The 27,808-nt window shown below is 32.7% G+C and overlaps 4 protein-coding genes and 1 pseudogene across 5 annotated transcripts; 3 read left to right on the plus strand and 2 right to left on the minus strand.

Moving 5' to 3' along the window:
• LOC104789083 lies at positions 74-2,074 on the minus strand (annotated as a pseudogene).
• LOC104786363 (putative F-box protein At2g19630) lies at positions 4,811-6,301 on the plus strand. The gene has a single exon (XM_010511751.2). It carries the CDS (start codon positions 4,930-4,932, stop codon positions 6,136-6,138), a length of 1,209 nt encoding a protein of 402 aa, XP_010510053.1. The 5' UTR covers positions 4,811-4,929; the 3' UTR covers positions 6,139-6,301.
• On the plus strand, positions 6,748-7,929 carry LOC104789084 (F-box protein DOR-like). The gene has a single exon (XM_010514832.1). The coding sequence runs from the start codon at positions 6,748-6,750 to the stop codon at positions 7,927-7,929; it is 1,182 nt and encodes a 393-aa protein (XP_010513134.1).
• LOC104786364 (beta-amylase 6) lies at positions 8,712-11,202 on the plus strand. Of its 2 annotated transcripts, none has more exons than XM_010511752.2 (7): positions 8,712-8,982; positions 9,069-9,542; positions 9,621-9,785; positions 9,890-10,156; positions 10,254-10,463; positions 10,532-10,765; positions 10,858-11,202. In XM_010511752.2, exons 1-7 carry the CDS (start codon positions 8,803-8,805, stop codon positions 11,059-11,061), a joined length of 1,734 nt encoding a protein of 577 aa, XP_010510054.1. In that variant the 5' UTR covers positions 8,712-8,802; the 3' UTR covers positions 11,062-11,202. The 2 variants fall into 2 exon arrangements, with proteins under 2 accessions (XP_010510054.1, XP_010510055.1); XM_010511753.2 differs by having other exon boundaries at positions 8,891-8,982; positions 9,056-9,542.
• LOC104786365 lies at positions 11,684-12,858 on the minus strand. The gene is made up of 3 exons (XM_010511756.2): positions 12,535-12,858; positions 12,214-12,419; positions 11,684-12,106 (listed from the first exon to the last, which is right to left on the minus strand). Exons 1-3 carry the CDS (start codon positions 12,631-12,633, stop codon positions 11,917-11,919), a joined length of 495 nt encoding a protein of 164 aa, XP_010510058.1. The 5' UTR covers positions 12,634-12,858; the 3' UTR covers positions 11,684-11,916.

Raw genomic sequence — 27,808 nt, forward strand, 5'->3', positions numbered from 1 at the left:
TTGCTATCAAACTACGAATCATAAAGATAAAACATGCGACTGACATCATAATTATCCCAAAGCGTAAACGTCACTATGTCTTGGGGGGTCTATCAGGAACCGTACCAGGTTTGAATCTGGATGCTTCATGCCTCGCCAGCTCAGGAGGCACCCAACAGTTGCTCTGAACAAGCATCTGCTTCAGATCATAGAAGACCTCATTTGCTCCCACCCAAGAGTTCCAACAAAAACAAGCTATGCAAAAGAAGGGACGAGGAGTACAAGAAGAGGGACGCAGAGCTAGCAGCGTTCATGAGTGAGACACGGGCACGACATTCCGGTTTTTAGGTTTTCTTGAATTTTAATTTGCTTTCTTTTGGTTTTTATAATATTTGTTTTAAGTTTCTGAATTTAAATATATAAGCATTTCAATTTTAATGCAAATTTGTATAATTATTCTACTTTTTTTGAAAAAACAAAAAAAAAAATTTTGTCGGAAATCTGTCGGAAATGATGGAGTTTTCTCGGAACTGTTCTGTCGGAAATCTGTCAGAAACGTCGTTAAACTGTCGGTTATACCGTCGATTTGGTGGATATTTTCGAATATAGTTCGGTCGGTAAACCGTCGGTAAAAACATTTCTGACAGATTTCTGATTGACAATTACCGACGGATTTCTGACTGACAGCTACTGACAGAATTACCGACAATAGGTACCGTCGGTAATCCGTCGGTAATTGTCCGTCGGAAATCAGTCAGAAATATCCAACAGATTACCGACAGAAATATTTTTCCGACAATCTGTACCCGATGGACGTTTCCGTCAGTTTTTTGTCAGTAATCTTTGTTTCTGACGGGAAACTGACGGATCTGCTTGTCAGTTCTAGCCTGTTTTCTTGTAGTGTCGGTATCATGAAGAGTCAAGAACGAAGTCGCAACACCTCTCTTCCCAGCACGCCCTGTACGTCCGATACGATGTGTATACATCTCAATATGTTTAGGCATGTCGTAGTTTATAACGTGAGCCACATCAGGAATATCAATTCCACGTGCAACAACATCTGTTGCAACAAGAACGTTGTATATCTTTGCTCTGAAACCTTCTAAGCTGATTTCTCTCTGCTCTTGTGATTTCCCACCATGTAAGGTCGTGACATGGTACCCAGCCTTGTACAGATTCTCAGCAATAGAGTCTGCGTTTTTCTTGGTGTTAACAAACACAATGGCAGTCTCATCACCCAGCTCTTCGAGCAGGTTCTCCAACCTGAAGAACTTTTCGGATTCTTTCATCATAATCACGTGTTGCGAAATCAATTCCGTGGTCCCAATGGTGACGACAACCGGGTTCCTCAAGTACTTCCTAGCAAGCCGTTCAACCCCAGGAGGCATTGTAGCACTGAACATACATGTGGTTCTGTAAATTTTATTTGCATCAAGCTCTTCTTCTTCGTTCTCGGGTTTCAAATTACTAGAAGGCATCGCATCTAACACACCTGCAACTTGCGGCTCGAATCCCATGTCTATCATCCGATCAGCCTCATCAAGAACCACATAGTTGCACTGGTTCCACGCAACATACCGCCTCTCAAGGCAATCAATCAAACGACCGGGAGTGGCAATCACAATCTCACACCCTTGTGCCTCAATGGACTGACCACCAACAATAGAAGTCACCCTAAACCCTAAATAATGAGCAAACTTAACAGTTTCCTCCTCAATCTGCTGAGCAAGCTCCCTGGTAGGGGCCGGGCCATAACCAAAGCATAAGGTCCCTCAGTCTCATTCTCTACAGTCATGGGTTGCAATCTAGATATGTAAGCTAACATAGGCAAAACAAAAGCAGCAGTCTTACCAGAACCAGTCTCTGCAATGCCGATAACATCACGCTGTTGCAGTCCAAGAGGTATAGCTGCCATTTGAATAGGAGAAGGTTTCTTGTATCCAGCTCTCTCCACAGCTTTCAAAAGCTCAGAAGTAAGCTTACTCTCTTCCCAGCTCCTCATAGGACGAGGAATCCTCGAACCCTTGTAAGAGATATTAAAATCTTCCTTGAAGAAACGCAAATCCCTTTCAGTCATCTCCTCTAATCTCTTATAGCTCCAAGCTTTAGTTCCCTTTTAACCCTAATTCTCTCTTAGAGTTGTTAATTCTTGGGGCTTGGTTGTGAACCTTTTATATAGAGAACTCTTACAACCGACTAAACATAATTAGTAACGATAGCTAATTAAATATAATAAAGTAAAAATACCAAAAACAATAACTTAAACTAAAAGGAAACATAATAAATCGTGACTTTAGAAACTTCTCAAGGTATTAAAGTGACTGTTATACATTATGTTTTTAAAAAATTGTATATACAGATTAATTAGAAAGTTATCAAAGAATAAATAAGTTACCTTTAGTAGATCTTTTCTTTCTAACTTGACTTGTCATTTGGTCGTGCTTACGCTTTCTAGAATTTGATTTTGTGTTGTCACAAGTATGTCTGACTTTTTTTTCGACACTCTCTATTTCCATGCTCACTTGTAATATTTCTATATATTGTCAAAATGTTTGATACCCAGAAAGTATAAGAAATTAAAATTCAACTAAAATTTTAAAAACTTTACTTACAAAAGAATTGAAACTAACCTGGATCATTTATATCTAATGGACATCCTACATTTAAAAAACGATTTTTACATTTATACCATGTTTGTTAAAAAAAAAATAGGTTAAATAATAGAACATATATAAATTTATAATTATACCATGTTTGTTAAAAAAATTTGGCTTAGCATCACTGCATATCATCGTGCCTCTCGTATCTTGGTTTTGGTTTTTCCAGAAAGTCAAAAAATAAAATCTGCACATTGAGAATTAAAAACATTAGCCATGCAAAAAAATATAGCACGCGTATTTATTCAAAGAATCAAAAACATGAAAACCAAAAAGGCTAAAAATATTGAAGAGACTAAAAGTTTACAAAACTAAGATTAATGTATGAACTTAGTAGTGTCGACTAACAATAATAATAATCTAACCGAAGAAACACTACAGGTCAGTGAAAATATTAAATTACCTTGAAGTAGAGATTGATGCTTGTTAGTTAAAAAACACTTCAATTAAACAATCTTTTAGTACTCAGAAAACAATTTTTGAAACTTATGTTGTCCAAAAAAGTTAATATATAATAAACAAAGAGGTGTAGGACATAGATGTGTAAAATAAAAAGGTGTCAAAATTAACAGATGAGAAACATGGAGATACAACAAAGAGGTGTAAGACATAGAGGTATGAAATAAAAAGGTGTTAAAATTAAGAGGTGTGATTTTTGAAAGATGGGGGTGTAATGAAAAGACATGAATAATAGGTACAACAAAGAGGTGTAAGACATAGAGGTACAACAAAGAGGTGTAACATATAGAGGTGTGAAATTAAAAGGTGTAAAAATTAATGGATGTGATTTTTGAAACCAGGAGGTACAACAAAGAGATGCAAAGACTAAGAGGTGTGATTTAAAAGGTGTTAAAATTAAGAGATGTGGTTTTTGAAAGATGGGGGTGTAATGAAAAGACATGAATAATAGGTATAACAAAGAGGTGTAAGATATAGAGGTACAACAAAGAGGTGTAACATATAGAGATGTGAAATTAAGAGGTGTAAAAATTAATGGATGTGATTTTTGAAACCAGGAGGTACAACAAAGAGATACAAAAACTAAGAGGTGTGATTTAAAAGGTGTAAAAATGAATGGATGTGATTTTTGAAACCAGGAGGTACAACAAAGAGATACAAAAACTAAGAGGTGTGATTTAAAAGGTGTAAAAATGAATGGATGTGATTTTTGAAACCAGGAGGAACAACAAAGAGATGCAAAAACTAAGAGGTGTGATTTTTGAAAAGATGGGGGTGCGACGAAAAGACACAATTAATAATTTTAAACCGTTAGATTAAAACTGGAACCAATCTTATCTGTTAGATTAAAAGTTGACACAAAAAAATGGATTTGCTATTATATATAGATACTAACAAAATAGACACTTTGTTTCCTCTAACTACAATGTCTTTTTCTATTATTAGTGATGTTTTGTATTCTTCTCTGTGAATAATTTTCGATTTCTCATGTTCATAACTCTTCTGATAAATCTACAAGACCAAACCAAGAGGCTTCCCTCTGCCTGCTCCACTTGTACCCATCATACCGGGATAATTTATTTTTCTTTAATTAAATTATTATTTTATTTAGTTAGAATAGATTCAATATATTGATCAAAAGTTTATTAATACATTTAAAAATTTACATAGAAACTTGTAAAATATTTTAATCTAAAATAAAATATCTAAAACATCTTATACTTTGGAACGGAGATAGTATATTAACTATTTAACAGTCGCACAACCAAGCTTGATGACCTAAAAACTATACTATTTCAATGGCAAAAAAACATTCCCAACGACACACAAAAACTAACGCGACAACAAAGAACAATTATTAAATCAGTGTCTAGAGAGATCATTATTCATTGTGTTTTTTTTGTAATGTAAAATTTTTAAACAGCTTTAGTTTTACGGTTACGAACTTACGATGAAAAATGAAATCATTTTGGCACTACAAGAAATCAAAGTATTAATAACATCATGAAACACTATCTTTATAATATGATAGTTTTATTAAAAACGTTATCTTATCGCCCGCGATAGTCGATTGGGCCGGGCCTTTAACTTTTTTTTGTCGCTGTCGCTAGTTGAGCGACTAAGAAAAGAAGACGCCCATCTATAATTTTCTTTGTAATATTTGAGCCTCCATATTAGGCTACATGGGCTCCTTCTCAAAGCATTGTCACAAATCAGTTTGTACTATCTCTATCAGTTTGTACTATCTCTAGCCGTATAGATAAGCTTTAGGTTATACCCATTAGGTCATTCCCTTTGAAACAGTGAAAGAGAAGAGCCGAAGTCGCCGTCAGCCATGAGAAAACGGCGAAAAACCGTCTCGGAGGATCGTCTTACCATCACCCAACGCAATGCACGACCAGAGAACGAACGAGAAAATTCATCGCCACACATCCCAGTTGATCAAACCATCGACATATGCTCGAGGCTGCAGGCGAAATCTGTAGCTGCATGTCGCTGCGTATCGAAGCTCTGGGCCTCCACACTTCGCCTTTCCCATTTCAATGAGTTGTTCTTGACCAGATCTTTGGCTCGCCCACAGATATTGTTCGCCTACAAAAAACACGGCAGGTTCTGTTTCTTCTCCTCCCCTCAACCTCAAAATCCGGATGAGAACTCTTCTCCCATAGTCGCTGATTATCATATGAAGCTCTCCTTTGATGGTCTTTTTTGTGAAATGAGTGAATCTGTTCATGGCTTGGTCTGTCTTATTTATACTAAGGAGATCCCAAGGGGAAGGACGGAAACGGTGCGGGTGATATGTAACCCTAGCACCGGTCAGTCCTTACCTTTACCCAAAGTGACGACAAAGGGAACTAAGGTGATAAGCTATTTGGGATATGATCCAGTTGATAAACAGTTAAAGGTATTGTCCATGACCAGGCGTCATGAATATACATGGGCGTGTGGTGGGCATCAAATTCTGACTTTAGGGACTCGAGAACTTTCGTGGAGAATGATCTACTGTCGCATACCTCATGATTTGCCTCGTAAAAGTATATGCATCAATGGCGTTTTGTATTATCCAGCTACAAATAGGTCTTCAGGGGATAGCATGATAGTTTGCTTTGATGTAAGGTCTGAAAGTTTTAAGTCTATTATAGTCGTCGAAGATGTCTATAGAGCAGCGCGTGATGGATATCTTATAGACTACAATGGTAAATTAGGTTTATTTGAGTGGGATTTTGATTTTGATGGAAGTCTTGAGTTGCTGGTTCTAGAAGATGCCGAAAAGCCAGAATGGTCGAAGCATACATACGTATTTCCTCCTAATTTGTGGGAAGATATAGTGGGAAATACCGAGGTACACTTTGTTGGAGTGACTCGAACAAATGAATTTGTGTTCTGGATAGAACGTATGATGCCTTCATGCGTTGTCTACTGCAATATCGAGAGAAAGACGATCGTAAGAGTTGGACTCTATGGACTGGAAGCGGGTAAGAATCGTAAGGTTTACACCCGTTTAGACCATGTCGAGAACGTTAATCTTGAGCTACTGTTGTAGTTAAGACTTTACTATTTATCTTTTGTACCAAAAGCTACTTTTATCTTTTGGTTCTCGTCAATTCCTATGGATGGGATCGTATGACTTTTGTAATAATACTACTTTATGTTTGTTTTGGTTACATTATTTTGGTTTTTTCAAAAAACTATTGGTGTTCTGTTTTCTTCTCAACATGATTTCTTTTTTTTTGTCATCGTGATTTTTTTTTTTTTTTTCAACTACATATTAACTAAAAAAATATTGTTCGTGATTGGGTAGAAGAATTTTGATCATGATGAATGAATTGGGAAAAACAGAGGACATACATAGTTCAACGTGACGACGTCGACGTTAGGACTTATTTCTCAAAATCCAGACTTAAAAAAAAAAAATTATGGATTAAAGAATCTCACCTTATAGGGGCTCCATGTTTGACTACGTCTCAGCCCATTGAGATAAACTTTAGGGTCGTACTCTTTCTCAAGGTTGACCTGGCCTCCTACAATCGTGGAAGTGTAGATTACTCTCTTTCTAGGGTTCTAAACTTATTGTACGGCATAGCGTCTCGGAGGATAGCCGAACCTAACCACTTTTAGGGCTGTAAACTTATTGTATGGCAATACGACCTCAATGAATGGAGGAAAAAGCTCAGGGTCAGGGCCGATCCACGTTGATCTCCTCATCGAAATACTTTTGAGATTGCCGGCGAAAGCTATAGCGAGATGTCGTTGCGTATCGAAGCAATGGGCCTCCACACTTGCACTTCCCCATTTCACGGAGTTGTTCTTGACTAAATCTTCGGCTCGTCCGCGGCTATTGTTCGCCTTCAAAGGATACGATAGTATTTTGTTCTTCTCGTCACCTCAGCCTCAAAATAATCCAGATGAGAAGAACAACTCGCCTGCTGCTGTAACAGTCAACTATCGAACACGTTTTTCTTTTCATCGTCGCTATGCTAATATTTGTCCTGTCAATGGCTTCTTCTGTTTTAGAAGTGAGCGGATCGTAAGGGGGAGGACAAATCCATTGTTGGAGCTGGTGATATGTAACCCTTGCACGGGACAGTCTTTTCTTTTACCGAAGGTGAAGACAATGAAGAGGGTTGGGGTACATAGCTATTTAGGGTATGATCCCATAGGTAAAATCTACAAGGTATTGTCCATGACATGGTTAGTCAATGGAAGAGACGTGATTTTTGAGGAGCATCAAGTTCTAACATTAGGAACTAGGAAACCTGAATGGAGAATGATAGATTGTCGCAGACACCATTATGTTTTTCAGAGTAAAGAGATATGCATCAGTGGTGTTTTGTATTACACAGCTGCTAACGATATGTATGGAGAGGATTCCATAGTCGTTTGCTTTGATGTCAGGACTGAGAAGTTCAGATTTGTTGATGACGTGGAAAATTTCCGTGTTGGAACTCTGGTAAACTACAATGGCAAATTAGGTTCACTTGTGTCGTCTGAAGGGTCTAGCTCGGTTAGTAGAACAAGTAAAAGTATAATGATGTATGTTCTAGAAGATGTCGAAAAGCAGGAATGGTGGAAGCATACATACGTACTACCCGCTTTGTGGCCAAGTATAGTTGAAACGAACTATTTTAGCTTTGCTGGACTGACCCTGACAAATGAAATTGTCTTGTCCCCGTCCTATACATTTGGGCCTTTCTACGTTATCTACTACAATGTCGATAAAAAGACAGCCGTAAAACTTCAAATCCAAGGAGTGAAACCGAATATGGATCGTGAACTTCTCACCTTTACAGACTATGTAGAGGACGTGACGCTTATGCCACAATGTTTTACTTAGGACTTTTATAAATTGAGGTAGTTGTCACATAGCTAGTCTGGTCCTTGCAGGGTTTTATTACTGTCCTTTTATCTTATTGGATTTTTGTTTTCACTTGTGGATTCCTATTTTTACTTGTTTACTCTTTAGCGTGAGCATCATTGCGATTAGATTTAATTTGAAAATTTCCTTCTTGATTATACTAGAAAATATATAATGTGGAATGAAAGATTGATTAGGTACGACACTAGCTAGACATGAAGATTCTTCATGGAGGATGATCGGATGTTGCATTGATGGTGTGTTCTGTTTTATCCATCTATCAATAGATCTTTCCGAGTTTTCATGATCGTTTGCTATGATGTTAGGTCTGAGAATTAAAGCAACGAAAAAAACAGCTTTCATTACAGAATTGGGTCATGCACAGATCTGATCAACTACAATGGTCAAATAGGTTCACTTGTGTTTGAAGGGTCTTGCTTTGTTGATGGAAGCCGTAGAAGAATTATGGCGTGGGTTCTAAAAGATGCCGCAACCTGATCTTGCAATTATACACAGATTAAATATTAGTATAAGGTCATATAAGCAAATGAAAAAAATATCACATAGATATTTATTAAATATGAAAATGATCATTCATTCCTCTATTTCCCGAGAAATTGCAAAATCAGGAACAGAAACGTGACTAAACAAAAATACAAAAATTCAAAAAAAAAAATCAATTGGGCAAGAAAATCATGGCCACGTTTTGTTGATAGCATACGAACGTGCCAGAAAATTGGCAGATAAAATATAACTGGAAAAAATAAAAAGAAATATAGAAAACAAAACAATTGTGTTTGATCATAATGATCCAGTAAAGGATTTTTGTAGTTCCTTCAAGTGCAAGGTACCATGACAAGCGTAGTAGGATTGATGAACCCTAATCTGATCAACGGAAGAAATCTCCACAAAGGATCTTCGATTTTCGTGAAAAGTGAAGAAAGCAAAAAACGAGTCCAGTGGAGATTCTCAATCCAGAAGAGATCTTTAAGAACGTCTCAAGCCACTGCTTCTTCTACAACAGAACCAAAAGTTAGTTATAACAAGACTCTTTGAGCTTTTTCTAGATAAACTCTAAGGTTTTGTGTTTTTGTGAATCCTTAAGCTTGAAAACACAGGCGACCGAGTTCAATACGACGGCGTATGAAGACAAAATGTTGACCAACTATGTTCCAGTGTACGTCATGCTTCAGCTTGGAGTCATCACGAACGACAACGTTCTTGAAAACGAAGAGAAACTCAAGAAACAGCTCAAGAAACTGAAACAGAGTCAAGTAGATGGAGTGATGGTTGATGTATGGTGGGGAATCGTTGAAGCAAAAGGTCCAAAGCAATACCAATGGAGTGCTTACAGGAACTTGTTTGAGATCGTGCAAAGCGTTGGACTGAAACTACAAGCTATAATGTCGTTTCATAGATGTGGAGGCAACATAGGAGACGATGTGAACATCCCGATACCGAAATGGGTGCTCGAAATCGGAGATTCGAATCCAGATATCTTCTATACGAACAAGAGTGGTAATAGAAACAAAGAGTGTTTGTCTCTCTCTGTAGATAACTTGTCTCTTTTCCAAGGAAGAACAGCTGTTGAGGTATGAAAAAACTCTTGAGTTTGAAACCCTAGGACAGTTTCCTTTGTATATTTATATAATCTTTGCTCTGTTCGTTAGATGTACAGAGACTACATGAAGAGCTTTAGAGAGAACATGGAAGATTTCATTAGCTCTGGAGTCATAATAGACATTGAAGTAGGGCTTGGTCCTGCTGGAGAGCTTAGATATCCTTCTTACAGTGAGACTCAAGGATGGGTTTTTCCAGGAATTGGAGAATTTCAAGTAAGAAAAAACGAAAATGAAACTCTTAATTACTTTAGGGTTTGGTAAAAAGGAAAACAGAGCTTTATAAGTTTATGTTATTTTGCTCTTTTTCAATCTCACAGTGTTATGACAAGTATCTTAGATCAGATTATGAAGAGGAAGTTAGAAGAATTGGGCATCCTGAGTGGAAACTTCCAGAAAATGCAGGGGAATACAATAATATTCCAGAAGAAACTGAGTTTTTTGAGTACTCGAATGGGACTTACCTTAAGGAACAAGGAAAATTCTTCTTGTCATGGTACTCCAAAAGGTTACTTCTCCATGGTGATCAGATTCTTGATGAAGCTAATAAAGTGTTTCTTGGGTGTAAACTCAAGTTAGCTGCAAAAGTAAATCAAAATCTTGTAGGGTTTATCTTAATGCATTAGAAACATGATCAAGATTTTTATAGTTTTTTATTTTGTGTCGTCCTGATTTATCTATCAGGTCTCTGGAATCCATTGGTGGTACAAAACTGAAAGTCATGCTGCAGAACTTACAGCGGGTTATTACAATCTCAAAAACAGAGACGGGTATCGTGCGATTGCGAAAATGTTGCGTAGACACCATGCTATCTTGAATTTTACTTGTCTAGAGATGAGAAACACAGAGCAGCCAGCAAAAGCTAAGAGTGGACCTCAAGAACTTGTTCAGCAAGTAAGCAAATAGATCTCATTAAATAACACTCTTGTTTGTATGTTACTTAGAATGGTTTCATTTTGAAGGTTTTGAGCTGTGGATGGAGTGAAGGGATTGAAGTTGCGGGTGAAAATGCGCTGCCGAGATTCGATAGAGATGGATATAACCAGATTATACTAAATGCACGGCCTAATGGGATTAACCAAGATGGTAAACCGAGGATGTTTGGGTTCACATATCTCCGATTATCTGATAAGCTTCTCAGCGAACCGAATTTCTCAACGTTTAAAATGTTCTTGAAACGAATGCACGCGAACCAAGTAAGCAATCAAATAGCCCCTCCTAGAAAACTGTCTTTGATTTAAGATTCATTCATATATTTTTTTGACGTTGCATTTGTTTTATGTTTCAGGAGTATTGTTCAGAGCCTGAAAGGTACAATCACAAGCTGTTTCCATTGGAAAGATCGAGAAACGATGAATCAGTGGAGACGTTTATGGAAGAAACAGAACCAGTTGATCCATTTCCATGGCTGGAAGAGACAGACACGAGTATTAGACCCTATGAAAGTGTACTGTCTAGACTGCGAAGCACATTCTTGAGGAAGAAGTCTTAGAGAATGCTTAGCGAAAAATCTAGCTTACAATATTTCTGAGATAAATATGTAAAAAATATGAAAAAGTGAATACGTAAATATGTAAACTTGAGATAAATATATAAAAGTAAATATATCATCCTATGATCTACGTTTGAAGCACTAGTTTCTTCTTATAAACATTAAACTCTAACTCTCTAGACTATAAGGGTGAAGATTGGTTCAAAAAAACAAACAAAAAAAACTCTCAAGGGTGAACATGAACTACACAACAAATAAAAAATATTTATTAGCTCTAACAAGATTTGACAACTTAAGACATTTTGAAAAACATCAAAAAGCAGTTTTCTTCAAAGGAATAAGAACTACTCTTTTGGTCGGATTTTAGGCCGGAGCTTTGTGCAATTTTCTACTCCATAGTGTTACTTGATACTCTTTTTCTTTATTATTACTCTATTTTTCTAGAATTCAAGTTTTGATAGTTTTAAATTTTCCCGTGACCAAGGATTCACATTGGTGTGTGTGTATGAGAAACAGAGAGAACGAGAGTACTGACTTAATTTCAAGAAACGAAGCAAAGACAAGATTCCACCAAACATCATTATCATTAGTGCATTTTAACCCCACATGTGACAACAGAGCGTGACACAAAAGCTTTCATTTTTTAGTCAAAATGACACAGCTCTCCAAATTACAAAAGTGACTTCGAAATAAGTGAAACGAATTCAAATAAAGCAAATAGTATAATAGAAACTAGGTTAAATGATTAATACAGTACATAGTAGTAAACAGTTTTACACAATTACCATAGGAATATAAATATAGTCAAGGACAAGGACCCACCTGTGAACCATCATTCATCGTGCCACTTTGTCGTCACTTAGCAGCTTCGTCTTTGGCCGCAGTGGCAGAAACGTAATAAGCAACACAGAAGAGGGCATGAAGAAAACACAAAATCCCTCCAATGGAGAGGAAATGGTGATGTGTGAACCCACAAGAGGATCTTGACTTACTGTTCGACATCGTCCCGATCACTATACTCCCGAATCCAACGGCGAATACAATCCTGTGGTTACAAATATCCAATCATTCACGTGTCATTATTTTACTTGGACCATACAATTATTATTAATGCCCCAAAAGAAGATTAGATTTGTTGTATTATTAACGTACCAAGTGAGGACGAGACAAACCATAGAGATTTGCCTAGAGGAAGAAGATCTTTGAAACTCGTCTTGAGAGCAAATACAGAGACAGCCTCCGACCAAGTTGAGTAGGACATGAGCTATTACCAATATCGCGGCTGCACCTAGACCGAGCCTAAACGCGTCCTGGCTCGGTTCTCTGCACTCAAATAACCATAGCCTCATGTGCTTCACCTGGCATCCACATATGCAACATCACACCGGTCTTAGCATATGCAAGAGGTCCAAGGTTCTCTAAAAAAACCATTTAATTAACCTGATAGAGTATATGTGTATGCATATATAATACCTGATTTTGGGCGACTTCAGCTTGGATTCCGAGGATTGCAGCGCCTACATCCAAGCCCACAATGACTAAACAAAGAAGAATGCCTACAATCTTCGCCATTTCTAACTCTTTGAGTAACTAAGATTTTTAAAAAGGGAAATTGCTTCTTTCTGAATGTTGGTTGAAGAGGGAATGAGAATGGGTAGTGGGAAAGTCTAATGAGTAATGATCTTTTATGACAAAATGGGTTTTATATCCCTTTATATATAAAGAAGTCTTGGGTAAAGTTATGAGGGTGTGGAAGAAAAGGAGAGAGAAAGAGATAGAAGAACAAAAAAAGTTGAAATGAAAGAAAAAGATATTTCTCTTGTAGATATTTCATATTTGTATCTTTTAGTAGGGTTGGCTTATTTCTTTTTGTTAAACTAGGAAATAAGACTATAACCTTTTATAATTAACTTGATTGTAATGTATACATTGAACCGTTAGCATATTATACTATTCTATGAAAGGATGGAAAACAATTTGTCGCACACTTAATCTCCCTTTTAATAAAAAGGAAGTACACAACTTAAGTTTTGTAGACTTTATAAAAAATATAAATGGTTACAAATGCATACTAATAGGTTATATATAAGATATACATTAACCATGTACTCTTTATAAGATAACTCTTTATATATAGATAATAAATAATAAATCTATAAATCGTGGAATATATAGATAATAAATAATAAATCCATAAATCGTGGAGCAGATATATCATGAAGATCACAACATAGTTATTTCAAATGATTTTCTTTTTAATAAAAGAAAAATACATAACATAGTTTATATTATTTATATTATAATATAAAATAAAGAGAAGTATACAATATAGTTTATATTATAGTGATTAAATTATATTATTAAAAGGGAAGTACACAACTTAAGTTTTGTAGACTTTATAAAAAATATAAATGGTTACAAATGCATACTAATAGGCTATATATAAGATATACATTAACCCTGTACTTTTCATAAGATAACTCTTTATATATAGATAATAAATAATAAATCCATAAATCGTGGAGTATATAGATAATAAATAATAAATCCAAAATCGTGGAGCAAATATATCATGAAGATCACAACATAGTTATTTCAAATGATCTTCTTTTTAATAAAAGAAAAGTACATAACATAGTTTATATTATTTATATTATAATATAAAATAAAGAGAAGTACACAATATAGTTTATATTATAGTGATTAAATTATATTATTTAATTTAAAATTATAATCGCGGAATTATTTCAAATGATCTCCTTTTTAATAAAAAGAAGTACACAATATAGTTTTTGTAGACTTTATATTTTTAATTAATTATAAATGATTACAAATAGGTTATAGATAGGTTATAGATTAATTCATATATTAATGGTTACACCTAAATATTGGGTGCAACCTTAATTGGAGATATTCCAAATTGATAATTGATATATTAATGGTAATAAATAAAATCATGGATCTTTCAAACTGTATTTTCAGAAGATTTTAGTCATATATCAAGTTGTTTCCAAAGATCTTTAAACACAATATTAGAAATTTACTTTCCACAGATTTTATTGATAAACCATAACGTTCAATAAAAATTAGGACCATGCTAGAGCACAGATTGAATTTTGTTTTTATATTATAATTTTAAGACTTACAAACTCAAGCACGAGTTAAATTTTTATATACTCTAGCACAGAAGTTGCTGGACACACTCTAGCACGGATTAATAATTTTATATACTCTAACACGGGTTAAAATTAACAATATAAGACTTACATAATACATTTACATTCCATGAATAATATTTACAATAAAAATTATTTGTATGAGTTGCATCCAAATAATATTATATACAATTACATATATAATATTTTAAAAATAATAAAATATATTTCAACCCGTGCTATAGCACGGATCCAAATCTAGTTTATTACTTATAAAAGCGTACAGTCTACATCAATTTTCTACTATTTTTCTCGGTTTACACCACTACGGTATATAATTTATGAATGGTATAGAAAACAGGTTAAACACACAAACAGATTTCTTCACTCAACTTCCACAACCATTCAAACCTTAACTATATTACTCCTTTTATCATTTATTAGATGAAAGCATATATGTATAATACAAAAAAATATTAATTTTGAGAAAAAGGAGTAAAACAACTAAAAGTAGATAAATCGTAAATATGATGTGAAAAATGCGATAGGCTAAGTTAAAAAAACATTTTAACGGCAAATCAATTTTATTATATCATAAAATTGTTACATGATACATTATACATCCATCCAAATACAACCATTGAAGCAAATAAAAGAAATTGAACACAATTTCGATGAAAAAGTGGAAGTAATACTGCTTTACAAACGAAAGCCTTACAGGCAACAGATGAAATCTGTAAAGTCTCTTATTAATATACTCGTTAAGGGCTAACACCTTATAGATGAAACTCCCAAATGCTTTTTGCATCACTTTGATTAAACATAAACACTGATATGTTGCTTGAAGTGGATCTTGATCATGTTTTCTGGGATGCCATACACTTCGCTGCCGATTAGTTTCACACATCACCTTACTGTTGTTTCTATGTAGACTTGCCTTTCCGGGATCCCATATTCGCCGACCAAAACACCAATATAGTCTTTGAATCTTATGCTTTATTCCTTCTGCACAAAAATATTGAAAATATTGGTCATCATGGAGAGTAGACAAACTCTTCACGGAGATCACGGGCTTGACTTGAATAAATCCAGAAAAGAATTCACATTTACTCGCCAAGCAATAATTGGCTCCACTATCAGAGAAATAAGCCAGAAACGATTTCGTTTCAGATCACCAAAGTAAAAGACTCTAATCGAAGTTGATTGCGTTTGATTAATTGTTGATGTCGTTGGAAACAAACTCAGTCTTGATTGACTCTGAATCTGATCAATCCAATTCGCTGGTACAGTCACCAACACAACCATCACCATGAGAAAGAGAAAACAAACTGCAATTAGCCATCGTAGAGCACATAGACCTATAATCAAATCAATCGATGTAACCATCTCTGGGAAAGGTGCTTCTGATTTCGGATCTGGCAACGGTTTTGAAAAAAATTGGTAACCGTTCGTCTCAGTTGGGAAAACGATCACAAACATCACTGCCATCCTGAAGAAGAAATTTAATCGACAAATCTGATGTAATCCCATACTAGTTATTAGTAAATAAGAAGAAAAATAATGAAAAAACTGAATAGGAACCACCGGCAAACGCCGGCGGCCCGGAAAAAACAAGAAGAAAAAGTGGTTGTGTTTGTTCGCTGGACACCTCGTGAGAGAAGAGAGAGAAGAGAGGATTTTTTTTATCGTGCTTAGGCTAAGTTAAAATTAAGAATTAAAATATAACAACAAACTAGATAGTCGCCCACGCTGTACAGTTGGAAAATATTTACGTAAATTTGAATTTCTATGTTACAAAATAATATTAGAAAAATATTTATTTTATATATTTTATAAAATTATATATTAAATTTACTTAGTTTCATACTTCGATTTTGATCTGTAGTCGGTACTACTATTTTTATTCGGGTGCAATATCAAATTCGTTAATTATAAATTCAGTAAATTCTATATAAAAAAACCCAACAAAACATGTATTGACCTGTGATCTAGTATTACAAACCGATTTGATCATGTTTAGATATCTTAATATACCAAATTTACAATAGTGATTAATGTTAATATTAACACCATTGCAATTATTGATATAACATTTTATTATATATTAACTTATATGTGAAAACTATAATTAGATTATTTATATGTATATTGTCAACATTATACACTTAATATTGTTTATATAGTAAATATTGTGTATACAAAATAAGTTTTAGCCAGTTAAATAGTTTGTTATTGTTTCCTAAAATTTCTGAAACAATACATAGATATTGTTAAATAATTTTATTAAATAATTTCAAAAATATTATTTTATTATTTTTTAAACAAATATAAACTTTTTTTTTGTTAGTTATTAGATTAATTAAAATGCAATAACATTTTTTGTAATATGTCAAATCAAAATTGGTTAAAGTTCTAACATTGCTTAAATAAGTATATAGAGATATTTTTAAAATTTAAGCAATGTTGTATCTTAGTTTTAAAATATATCTGTCATTATTAAATGAATATATAATCTTAGTTTTATAAATAAAATTAAGTTTTATAGTTTTTTAAATAGTTTTTTATTGTTTCCTAAAATTTCTGAAACAATAAATAGAATCTGTTAGTAATATTATTAAATAATTTCGAAAATATTGTTTTATTATTTTATAAACTAATATAAGTTTTTCTTTTGTTAGTTATTATATTAATTAAAATGTAATGACATTTTTTGTAATATGACACATGATGGTAGGGTTAAACTTTAACAACATTGTTTAAATAAGTATATAGAGATTTCCTGAGAATTAATACTTATTTAATAGAGAAATTTTTATTTTATCTGAATTTACAATTATATTAAAATATTTTTTTTTACTAATTTTTTTGTCATCTGTATATTGAGCTAGATAGAAGACTATTAAAAAAATCAATACCATTTTAACTAATATTTTAGTTTTATTAAATAAATTTAATTTATTACTATCTATTTTTTGATTAAATTATAGTTAGCATATATCCAAATTTATTGTTTTATAGTCTTCTAGAGAAAAGATGTTCTAATGTCTGCCGAAAGCAAATTAAATTTCCAATTTCGATTACTCTTACTAGGATGTTGGCCCGTGCGTTACCGCACGGAAAAGTGAAAACTTGAAATGATTAACATTGTTAATTTCATATTTCGAGTAAAATGTTTTTGGTAATTTTTTAACTGTATAATATAAAAGTCATAAATAATGACTAAGATGAATTAACTAAATTAGTTAAATAAAATATTTGTTATATATATAAAAATGAAAAATCGATTCAGTGACAATAAGAGAATAATGTTAAAGATATATAAATCTAGGTTTACTGAATTATACTCAGATAATCAATTTTGAAAGATATTCACATAGAATAAAAATTAAATCATTATTCTATCAAAATTTATAAAAATAATAAAGGTATAAAACAAAAAGGTGCGATTTTTGAAACATAGAGGTGTGAAAAAAATGTGAAAGAATTAATAGGTGCGATTTTTGAAAGATGGGGATACAACGAAGAGATGCAAAAATATGAAAATAAAGACATGTGAAACAAAAAGGTGTGAAACAAAAAGATACAAAAACTAACAAGTGCAAACATTGAAATCAAGGGGTACAACGAAGAAACATAATTGTTGGATCAAAACACTGAAACTTTATATAAATAAAGAGGTGTAAAACAAAAAGATATGAAAACTAACGGGTGCCTACATGAAAAGTTGGGGATGCGACGAAGAAACACAATTGTTGGATCGAGTTTTTGAAACTTTTGAGATCATTAACAAAGGGTGAGATCATTAATAATACTTAAATAACAAAAACTCTTTTCAAAATCCATAAAAATCTGTATATATATAAAAACAAAAAGATGTGAAAACAAAGAGGTGTGAAACAAAAGTGTGAAACAAAAAGGGTTGAAAAATAACAAGTGCAACCATTGAAAGCTAGGGGTACAACAAAGAAACACAATTGTTGGATCAAAACATTGCAACTTTATATAAACAAAGAAGTGTAAATCAAAAAGGTGTGAAAACTAACGGGTGCTAACATAGAAAGCTGAAGGTGCAACGAAGAAACACAATTGTTGGACCGAAACTTTGCAACTTTTGAGATCATTAACAAAGGGTGAGATCATTAATCATACTCAAAGAACAAAAACTATTTTCAAAGTCCACAAAAATATGTATATATATAAAAACAAAGAGTGTGAAAACAGAGATGTGTGAAACAAAAAGGTGCAAAAACTAACAAGTGCAACCATTGAAAGCTAGGGGTAAAACGAAGAAACACAATTGTTGGATCAAAACATTGCAACTTTATATAAACAAAGAGGTGTAAAACAAAAGGGTGTGAAAACTAACGGGTACCAACATGGAAAGCTGGGGGTGCAACGAAGAAACACAATTATTGGACCAAAACTTTGCAACTTTGAGATCATTAACAAAGGGTGAGATCATTAATAATACTCAAAGAACAAAAACTCTTTTCAAAATCCGTAAAAATCTGTATATATATAAAAACAAAGAGTGTGAAAACAAAGAGGTGTGAAACAAAAAGGTGTGAAACAAAAAGGTGTGAAAACTAACAAGTGCAACCATTGAAAGCTAGAGGTACGACGAAGAAACACAATTGTTGGATCAAAACATTGCAACTTTATATAAACAAAGAGGTGTAAAACAAAAGGGTGTGAAAACTAACGGGTGCCAACATGGAAAGCTGGGGGTGCAACGATGAAACACAATTGTTGGACCAAAACATTACAACTTTTGAGATCATTAACAAAGGGTTTAATAGGTGCGATTTTTAAAAGATGGGGGTACGACGAAGAAACATGATTATTGGAAAAAAACTTGCAACTGTTGGGATCATAAATAATTTTAAACCGTTTGATGAGATAATAGAAACAATCTCATCCGTTAGATTAAAGTTGACCCCCAAAAGTGGGTTTGCTATTATATAGAGAAAACAAAGAGTGTGAAAACAAAAAGGTGTAAAACAAAAAGGTGTGAAACAAAAAGGTGCGAAAACTAACAAGTACAACCATTGAAAGCTAGGGGTACAACGAAGAAACACAATTGTTGGATCAAAACATTGCAACTTTATATAAACAAAGAGGTGTAAAACAAAAGGGTGTGAAAACTAACGGGTGCCAACATGGAAAGCTGGGGGTGCAACGATGAAACACAATTGTTGGACCAAAACATTGCAACTTTTGAGATCATTAACAAAGGGTTTAATAGGTGCGATTTTTAAAAGATGGGGGTACGACGAAGAAACATGATTATTGGAAAAAAACTTGCAACTGTTGGGATCATAAATAATTTTAAACCGTTTGATGAGATAATAGAAACAATCTCATCCGTTAGATTAAAGTTGACCCCCAAAAGTGGGTTTGCTATTATATAGAGAAAACAAAGAGTGTGAAAACAAAAAGGTGTGAAACAAAAAGGTGCGAAAACTAACAAGTACAACCATTGAAAGCTAGGGGTACAACGAAGAAACACAATTGTTGGATCAAAACATTGCAACTTTATATAAACAAAGAGGTGTAAAACAAAAGGGTGTAAAAACTAATGGGTGCCAACATGGAAAGTTGGGGGTGCAGCGAAGAAACACAATTTTTGGACCAAAACCTTGCAACTTTGAGATCATTAACAAAGGGTGAGATCATTAGTAATACTCAAAGAAGAAAAACTCTTTTCAAAGTCCATAAAATTCTGTATATATATAAAAACAAAGAGTGTGAAAACAAAGAGGTGTGAAACAAAAAGGTGCGAAAACTAACAAGTGCAACCATTAAAAGCTAGGGGTACAACGAAGAAACACAATTGTTATATCAAAACATTGCAACTTTATATAAACAAAGAGGTGTAAAACAAAAAGGTGTGAAAATTAACGGATGCCAACATGGAAAGCTGGGGGTGCAACGAAGAAACGCAATTGTTAGACCGAAACATTACAACTTTTGAGATCATTAACAAATGGTTTAATACGTGCGATTTTTAAAAGATGGGGGTACGACGAAGAAACAAGATTATTGGAAAAAAAATTAAGAGAGAGAGAGAGACAAAGCGGAGAGCTCTTATGGAGAACTTTAGCTCTGTAGTGGTGAGTAGTTTATTTCCGTATATCAACCATATATTAGGAATTGAATTCCCACTTATGTCTATGAATCGGTACCATCATGTTCTTCAATAAACGACAGCGAAAACGAAGTCGATGTGGTGAAACAAGTGATAATAATATCTCACCTTTTGATGTTCTCTTCTTTGAGTTAAACACTAATTTTATATATTTCTTGTTTTTTCTTTTTTTTTTTGGCAGATTCCAGATCACTCTAAAAGTGACTGTTATACATTACGTTTTTTAAAAGTTGTATATACAAATTAGAAAGTCATCAAAGACTAAATAAGTTACCTTTAGTAGATCTTTTCTTTCTAACTTGACTTGTCATTTGGTCTTGTTTACGCTTTCTAGAATTTGATTTTGTGTTGTCATAAGTATGTCTGGCTTTTTCTTCGGCACTCTCTATTTCCATGTTCATTTGTAATATTTCTATATATTATCAAAATGTTTGAAACCCAGAAAGTATAAGAAATTATAATTCAACTAAATTTTTTAAAAACTGTATTTACAAAAAATATAAACTAACCTGGATCATGAACATCTAATGGACATCCTACAAAAAAAAAAATTAACATTTATACCATGTTTGTTAGAAAAAATAAATAGGTTTTTCCAGAAAGTCAAAAAACTTGCACATTGAGAATCAAAAACATTAGCCATGCAAAAAATATGGCACACGTACTTAATAACATTAGCCATGCAAAAACATGAAAACCGGAAAGGCTAAAAATTTTGAAGAGACTAAAGTTAACAAAACTAAGATTAATGTATGAACTTAATAGTGTCGACTAACAGTAATAATAATCTAATAGAGAAACACTACAGGTCATTCGCAGAAAAAATTAAATTACCTTGAATTAGAGATTGATGCTTGAAAGTTAAAAAACACTTCAATAATACAATTCTTTAATACTCAGAAAACAATTTTTCAAAACTTGTTTATGTAGTCAAGAAAAGTTTATATATAATAAACAAAGAGGTGTAAGACATAGAGGTGTGAAATGTAAATGTGTAAAAATTAATAGATGTGAAACAGGGAGGTACAACAAAGAGATGCAAAGACTAAGAGGTGTGATTTAAAATGTGTAAAAATGAATGGATGTGATTTTTGAAACCAGGAGGTACAACAAAGAGATGCAAAGACTAAGAGGTGTGATTTAAAAGGTGTAAAAATGTATGGATGTGATTTTTGAAACCAGGAGGTACAACAAAGAGATGCAAAGATTAAGAGGTGTGATTTTTGAAAGATGGGAGTGCGACGAAAAGACACGATTAATAATTTTAAACCGTTGGATTAAAACTGGAATCAATCTCATCCGTTGGATTAAAAGTTGACAAAAAAAAGTGGGTTTGCTATTATATATAGATTGATTTTAGCGAAAAGACATATAGCTAATTTTTTTTCGTTTTACATTTGATTTGATTGTTTGCTATAGAAGTATGCTTTAACAAAGACATAAAGCTATTACAATTTGATACTGATGTAGATAGATTCATAGATCTAGTAAAAACTCCATATTTTTTCCATCGGTAAAAGGATTATATATGTAAAACAACTGAAATGAATATTTAATGGGAACAAACAATAAACAATACACATTAGTATAAAGTAAAGATAGAAGAAACAGGGAATAGGATTAGCTGGGATATGCATGTGGTACTTTAGCACCAAAGCCAATAAAGCTTCTTTTTGTCCATACGGAATGCCCAATCTCATTTTGATTAAACCTTACCGATATGTGTAAAATATTTTTATCTTTGCTTCAAGTGATACACAATACTAGTTTCTGCAGTTGCTTTTGTTTATAAATTTGGTTTGGGTAAACATGGTTGGATTCTTTGTGTTGGGGAGGAAGAAAAGTAGGGCATAATACAACCCATCCAAACATGGCCAGTGTCTTCACTTCTCTGTTAAAGAATCAAATTTGATGTTCTTTAATTCCATAGTAATTATGTACGTCATGTAGAGAATATATTGCCTATAATAACATTAATCAATATATGACATAATGGGAAAACTTAATTACTAAACAATACTCACAAAATCGATAGTGTCTACAAAATGTGAGGCATGCAAATAAAAAAATCTGCGATTTACAGTTGATTTACACTATCAAACAGTCATGATTGAAAATGTTTATATAGGCTATATAACCGTGGTTTTTTTTTTTCAAAGTTTGAAATTTCTAATTGTTAAGTTGTGGATTCGGATCACACGGTTAAGTTTAACAAAAAAAAAAAAAAAAATCACGGTTAAGTGATAGTTGTTGACATTGAACCAAGACTACCTAACTGAACCGGATTTGGTTGAAAATTAGGTCATTACCGACTCATAGGTTTTTCTGAGGCGTGTTCATGTTGTTATCTTGTACGATAGATTTCTTAGCCGTGATTCGTAAACCTCAGGGTTTGTGGAGCCCTTGATGATCTTGTAAATTATGATTGAATTTTCGAATTCCGTTCTGGCCGAGTACGTAGGGTCAATCACACGATTGATGTGACTTTGTGAGTTCATCTTCTTCTCTTCTCTATTATTCTATGTTCTTATCCTTAATCTATATTGATAAGGCCTAATTTAACTAGGAACTATTCTTATCCTAAACTGATTATCTAACCAGTTACGTATATTCTATGTTCTTGTCGGTTACATTGTGTTTGGTGAAATTCAGACTTCGATTTAGGTTATGAATTGATGCAAGAATCGAAGTAAGTGGTATCATAACCCCATGTTGCATATTCAATGACGAATACTCAGATCGAACTGGATCGTTTTGATGTAAAAGCGATTTGTCTCCGTCGAACAATAATATATGAGCAATATGATCAACAATGATGACTCATTTTCATCGGAGGTAAGCCATCCAAAATCCATTATGATTGATTATCTGATCATACATCAGACTTAATGATTTTGTATTATACAGAAGCTCTGTAACAGAACCAAGTGAAAGATAGCTGTAATGACAAACTTTGTTGTCAATGGTGCGGCCAAAGCAACATATGGAACTGCTGTGACATCAAGATCTCTCACATGTGTTCTTATACTCTTCCTCACCCTAAGCAGAAAGTTATACGACAACGACATGAGGTGACAAAAGATGGTTAAGCTGGAATATATGACTTAACTATATACACTCTTAAGACAGGTCTAGACTTTAGAACACAATCAATGTCGAAGGATGGACAAGCTAGAATTTGGTGAACACACATAAAGACGTACGACTCAAAGGTTAGTCTTAACCCAGTTGATCATGAAGTAAAGAAATATGTGAGGAGAAAAAAACTTGATAATCTTGAATGTTTGTGATTAGGTATTGCGGAAGATCATTAATTGCGAAACTGCAACGATGTGATATTATCTACTTTAACAAGATTGTATATGTCAAGATCGTATCTATCTGCAACTCAAAGTTCTAACAAAGTTAATTGATGTAAAACATTGATGATTATATCTTTCTGAAATCTGTAGAAGATCTAAAGCAATCTTGGTGTAACTATATCCAAAGGATGTGCAAGCTACATCCTTCTCATCAAGAGCTCATTGCCTCACAAGTTTGATCAATTTAATGGGAACTCTTTAATACGGTAGGAACTCTATATGAGCTTAAGGAGATAGAGTTGTCTTAGAGTTGTAGGTCTCATAAGATTCAGGCTGATGGATTAAACATGAAGGGAAAAGTCAGCGAAAAGGGATGATGATTCTTCGAGGTAAATTACCAAGAACTAGGTTTGGAACAAAGACTAAAGTCACATGTTGGTTTTGCAAGAAAGAAAGACATGTCAAGAACATATTTAAATATTACAAATGGTTTCCCAGCTGTACATTGCACTCGATAGAATTACAACACCATTTATAACACTTTGTAAAAGAGAAGAAAACTAGAGACTTCGATATGTAAAAAGACAACAAAGAGTCAATCCTGGTGATGCTCCCTCCATCCATCGATCACTTAAGCTTCCGACCTAACAACCAAACACACAAACCATTAATACTGTTATCATGAACAAAGTACAGATGACAAAATCTGAGGTATATATATAAGTGACGATTCCTCTAAGATATATAAAATATATTCTGAACATAACAATATCATAAACATGACTTGAGACCGAACTTCAACTGTGAAACATCTGTGTTTTGAATTTTGATTGATTAAATGAAGTTAAAAAGATTGAGAAAACCATTTTTGTTACCACCTAATAGTTATCGAAATCCCTTCAGTAATTCGTTTAATGACCAACCACGTAAGCCTTTCGCCTTTTTGTGGCCACGCTCGGCCTCCTCACCTTCCGGTATCGGAGGTAACGTCGGCCTCCACCGTGGGCACTCTCTTCTTTGAGGCACCGGCGATGGCTGGTCAATCGATAACCGGTCAAGCGATAGCTGGTCAATCGATAGCTGGTCAGTCGATGGCTGCAGGTCCATCAATGGCTGGACAGTCACGGCGGTGGTGCAATGGAGACATCGACTGAATAGAGAAAACTTCATTTGAAACTCGATTACTTTAAAATATTATTATTGGTTAGACAATTCAGAGATTTGAGAATTTCTTTAAGATATACGTAGTGTATATATATTATATACATTGTTAGTATATAAAAGGCATAAAATGTAATACTATATCTGTCATTTATACATAATGTTATTTGTAAGGAAAAATATATTTTTTTATATAGTAAATACAAATAATAGCTGTACATTTAAAATTTCTTTATAAAAGTCAGAATAGTTAGCTTAAAATGTCAAAAACTGATTAATTTATAATTGAGAAGAGCTGTAATTAATGGGAATAGTAGGATAATTTCTTTATGACTCATGTTTTCTGTCAAGATTCAAGAATGAGAAACGGTTGGTATCAGCACTTAAAACTGATATTATTATATTTTTTAAAAATATAGAATTTGCTTTATTTTTATATATGTTATACTTTAATACTTGACTCTTGAGAGTTAAATCTTCTGTTTTCTTTTTAATGCAAAAAATTCATAAATTTCATATAAACATTTTATTATATAGAGCTTGGTTTCAAAGTTACTCATTAATAAAATTTTGATATGTTTCAATTGTATTAATAAGATGTTGACAAATGTTAATTGTAGATTTACTAAAATATTTATATAAAAATATAAAAATTCTAAACCTATCATAAAAAGGAAAACCCTATCATAAAAAGTTCTAAACTTACTATATAAAGCATGGTTTCAAAGTTACTCATTAATAAAATTTTGACATATGTCAATTTTATCAATAAGTTGTTGACACATGTTAACTGTAGATTTACTAAAATATTTATATAAAAAATATAAAAGTTCTAAACCTATCATAAAAATGAAATTTATACATAAATAACAAAAAATATTAATTTATTCAAAAAAACATTTAAACTAATTTGTAATTTATTTAAAGAAACTCTTTTTCATATTATAAGATTTTTAAAAAATTTTAATGCAAAATTATTGGTTAATTTCAAATTCTATGATTGTATATATTGTGTAGGCTTTTACATGATTAGTTGAATTCTTTTTAGTATATATAACTTGGTTTAAAAATTAATCATTAATATGATAGTAACACGTGTTAAGTTTTATCGTCATTGATATGGTTTTGACAAGTGTCAAAAAAAAAAAAAAAGTACGAACAAAGTTTGGTTTTCAAAATTAATCTTAAATATGATAGTGTTAATTTATAGATTTAAGGTATTAATTCAAAATAAGCCTGCAATGTGAGCATGACACATGTTGATGTACTGAACTAAGATTACCACATATGTCAAAATGAAATATTTATTTTTATCTTATGTAACATGACATGTATCATGATTTAGTTAATAAATTTACATTATTTATTTTAGTTTCATTCTGTTATTAGAAAATTTCAATAATTTAAAATTATATATAAATTCCCCTCTTCAGTAAAAGATATGTAAGATGAGTATTTGATTTTTTTGTTTGGCAAAAAAAAAGAGTATTTGTTTTTTTTATTACTTTCAATGTCTTATTTTGTAGTATATTTGGATTATTTATTTTAGTTTCTATTGTGTATCTTTAAATTATTTTAAATTTATATATCATCGTGCTCGTTTTTTTTTCTCTTTTTCTCAACTTTTATTGGTTGGTCATAAACTCATTACAATCAAGTAGATGTGTTTTTTGTTTCTAACGTAATTATTTTTTGAGTAAACAAAATATGTCAACAAAATTTAGTGATTGAAGAAAGTATGTCAAAGCGAAACATATAACTGGCTTAAGGTGTTCATAGTGACATTTAATAGGTAGTGATTGTAACACCTCTATTTCAAGAAATATTGTAGTGCATGGAGAAAAAAATAAAAGATTTGGGTTGACCACCTATGTAAGCAAAGTGCATTTATCTTTCTGGTCAACTATTCTGAGAAAACTCCACAGTTAATCGTGCTTGAGCTGTAAAAGTTACATGATAAACTACCTTTGAGGAAGTGATTGTCGGAATTATGCAAGTGAGGAAAAAAAAAGAGAAATATGATGTGGTGATTTGTAAACAAGTTTTAGAGAGGACGTTCTCCTGAACATAGTGTACCAAACGTCGGATAAAAGTAAGCTCATGGGCCTAAAAAAAACATGGACCCTACTTAAGAGGTGAGGGTCGGAAAGTTGCAGTGATAAAGAGATTATTTTGACAATAAAATATCTTTGATTGTAAAAATACATTTTTAGTAGTAAAAAAATATACTAAAATTTGATGTTGATAAGATGACGGTTTGATAGCATGTATGCATGTCAAATAATTTGTGAAAAATTTGTGAAATCATAATTTAGAAGAGAATATGAAATCACGTTTTGCGATAATAATGATGAGTATCTGGCGAAAATTTTGGTTATTAATAATTTAGCTTTAGATTATTATTATAAAAATTAAATATAAAAATATAATTTAGTTTATTAAAGGTAAAAAATAAATATAATTTTTCTCCTAACAAAAAGGTATAAAGTATATAAATAGTAATTAATATACTATATCTATAAAAAAATAGTTTATATCTATAAAAAATATGAATATATTTTTTGACAAATATAAATTTATTAAATAATTTTAAAACCTGCACATTGAATGAGTCTTAATCTAATGATAATATAAAGATAGAGAATGCAATTAATAATGAGCTAAGAAACAACCCCACTAAAAATATAGTTTTGTTCTGTTGTCATCAAAATCAAATAATAATTTTATTATATGCCATGAACTGATGAACATGGACAATCGCCTCTCCAATTCCTTTTCTCTGAGTTAAAGAAAATGAAAGGTAAAATAATTTACATTATATGCAATTTTCTGTCGAGCTGCAGAAGCGGAAGACAATTAAAGAATTCGACGCATAACTTGACAAGGAGGCAACCCCGGCGAGGCTCTCATATCCGTCGACATTGCAATCTTCCTATAGACAAACAAGAGATATTTGATAACATTTTTATCAACAAATTAGA

Source organism: Camelina sativa, chromosome 5, assembly GCF_000633955.1.
Source record: "Camelina sativa cultivar DH55 chromosome 5, Cs, whole genome shotgun sequence".
NCBI lineage: Eukaryota > Viridiplantae > Streptophyta > Magnoliopsida > Brassicales > Brassicaceae > Camelina > Camelina sativa.

Coding starts and splice junctions, on each gene's coding strand:
- LOC104786363 (XM_010511751.2), top strand. CDS start 4,930: ATGAGAAAACGGCGAAAAACCGTCTCGGAGGATCGTCTTACCATCACC.
- LOC104789084 (XM_010514832.1), top strand. CDS start 6,748: ATGAATGGAGGAAAAAGCTCAGGGTCAGGGCCGATCCACGTTGATCTC.
- LOC104786364 (XM_010511752.2), top strand. CDS start 8,803: ATGACAAGCGTAGTAGGATTGATGAACCCTAATCTGATCAACGGAAGA. Junction 9,543..9,620: donor AAGGAAGAACAGCTGTTGAG/GTATGAAAAAAC, acceptor TCTGTTCGTTAG/ATGTACAGAGACTACATGAA. Junction 9,786..9,889: donor CAGGAATTGGAGAATTTCAA/GTAAGAAAAAAC, acceptor TCAATCTCACAG/TGTTATGACAAGTATCTTAG.
- LOC104786365 (XM_010511756.2), bottom strand. CDS start 12,633: ATGGCGAAGATTGTAGGCATTCTTCTTTGTTTAGTCATTGTGGGCTTG. Junction 12,420..12,534: donor CTGAAGTCGCCCAAAATCAG/GTATTATATATG, acceptor TGTGGATGCCAG/GTGAAGCACATGAGGCTATG. Junction 12,107..12,213: donor GTTTGTCTCGTCCTCACTTG/GTACGTTAATAA, acceptor TTGTAACCACAG/GATTGTATTCGCCGTTGGAT.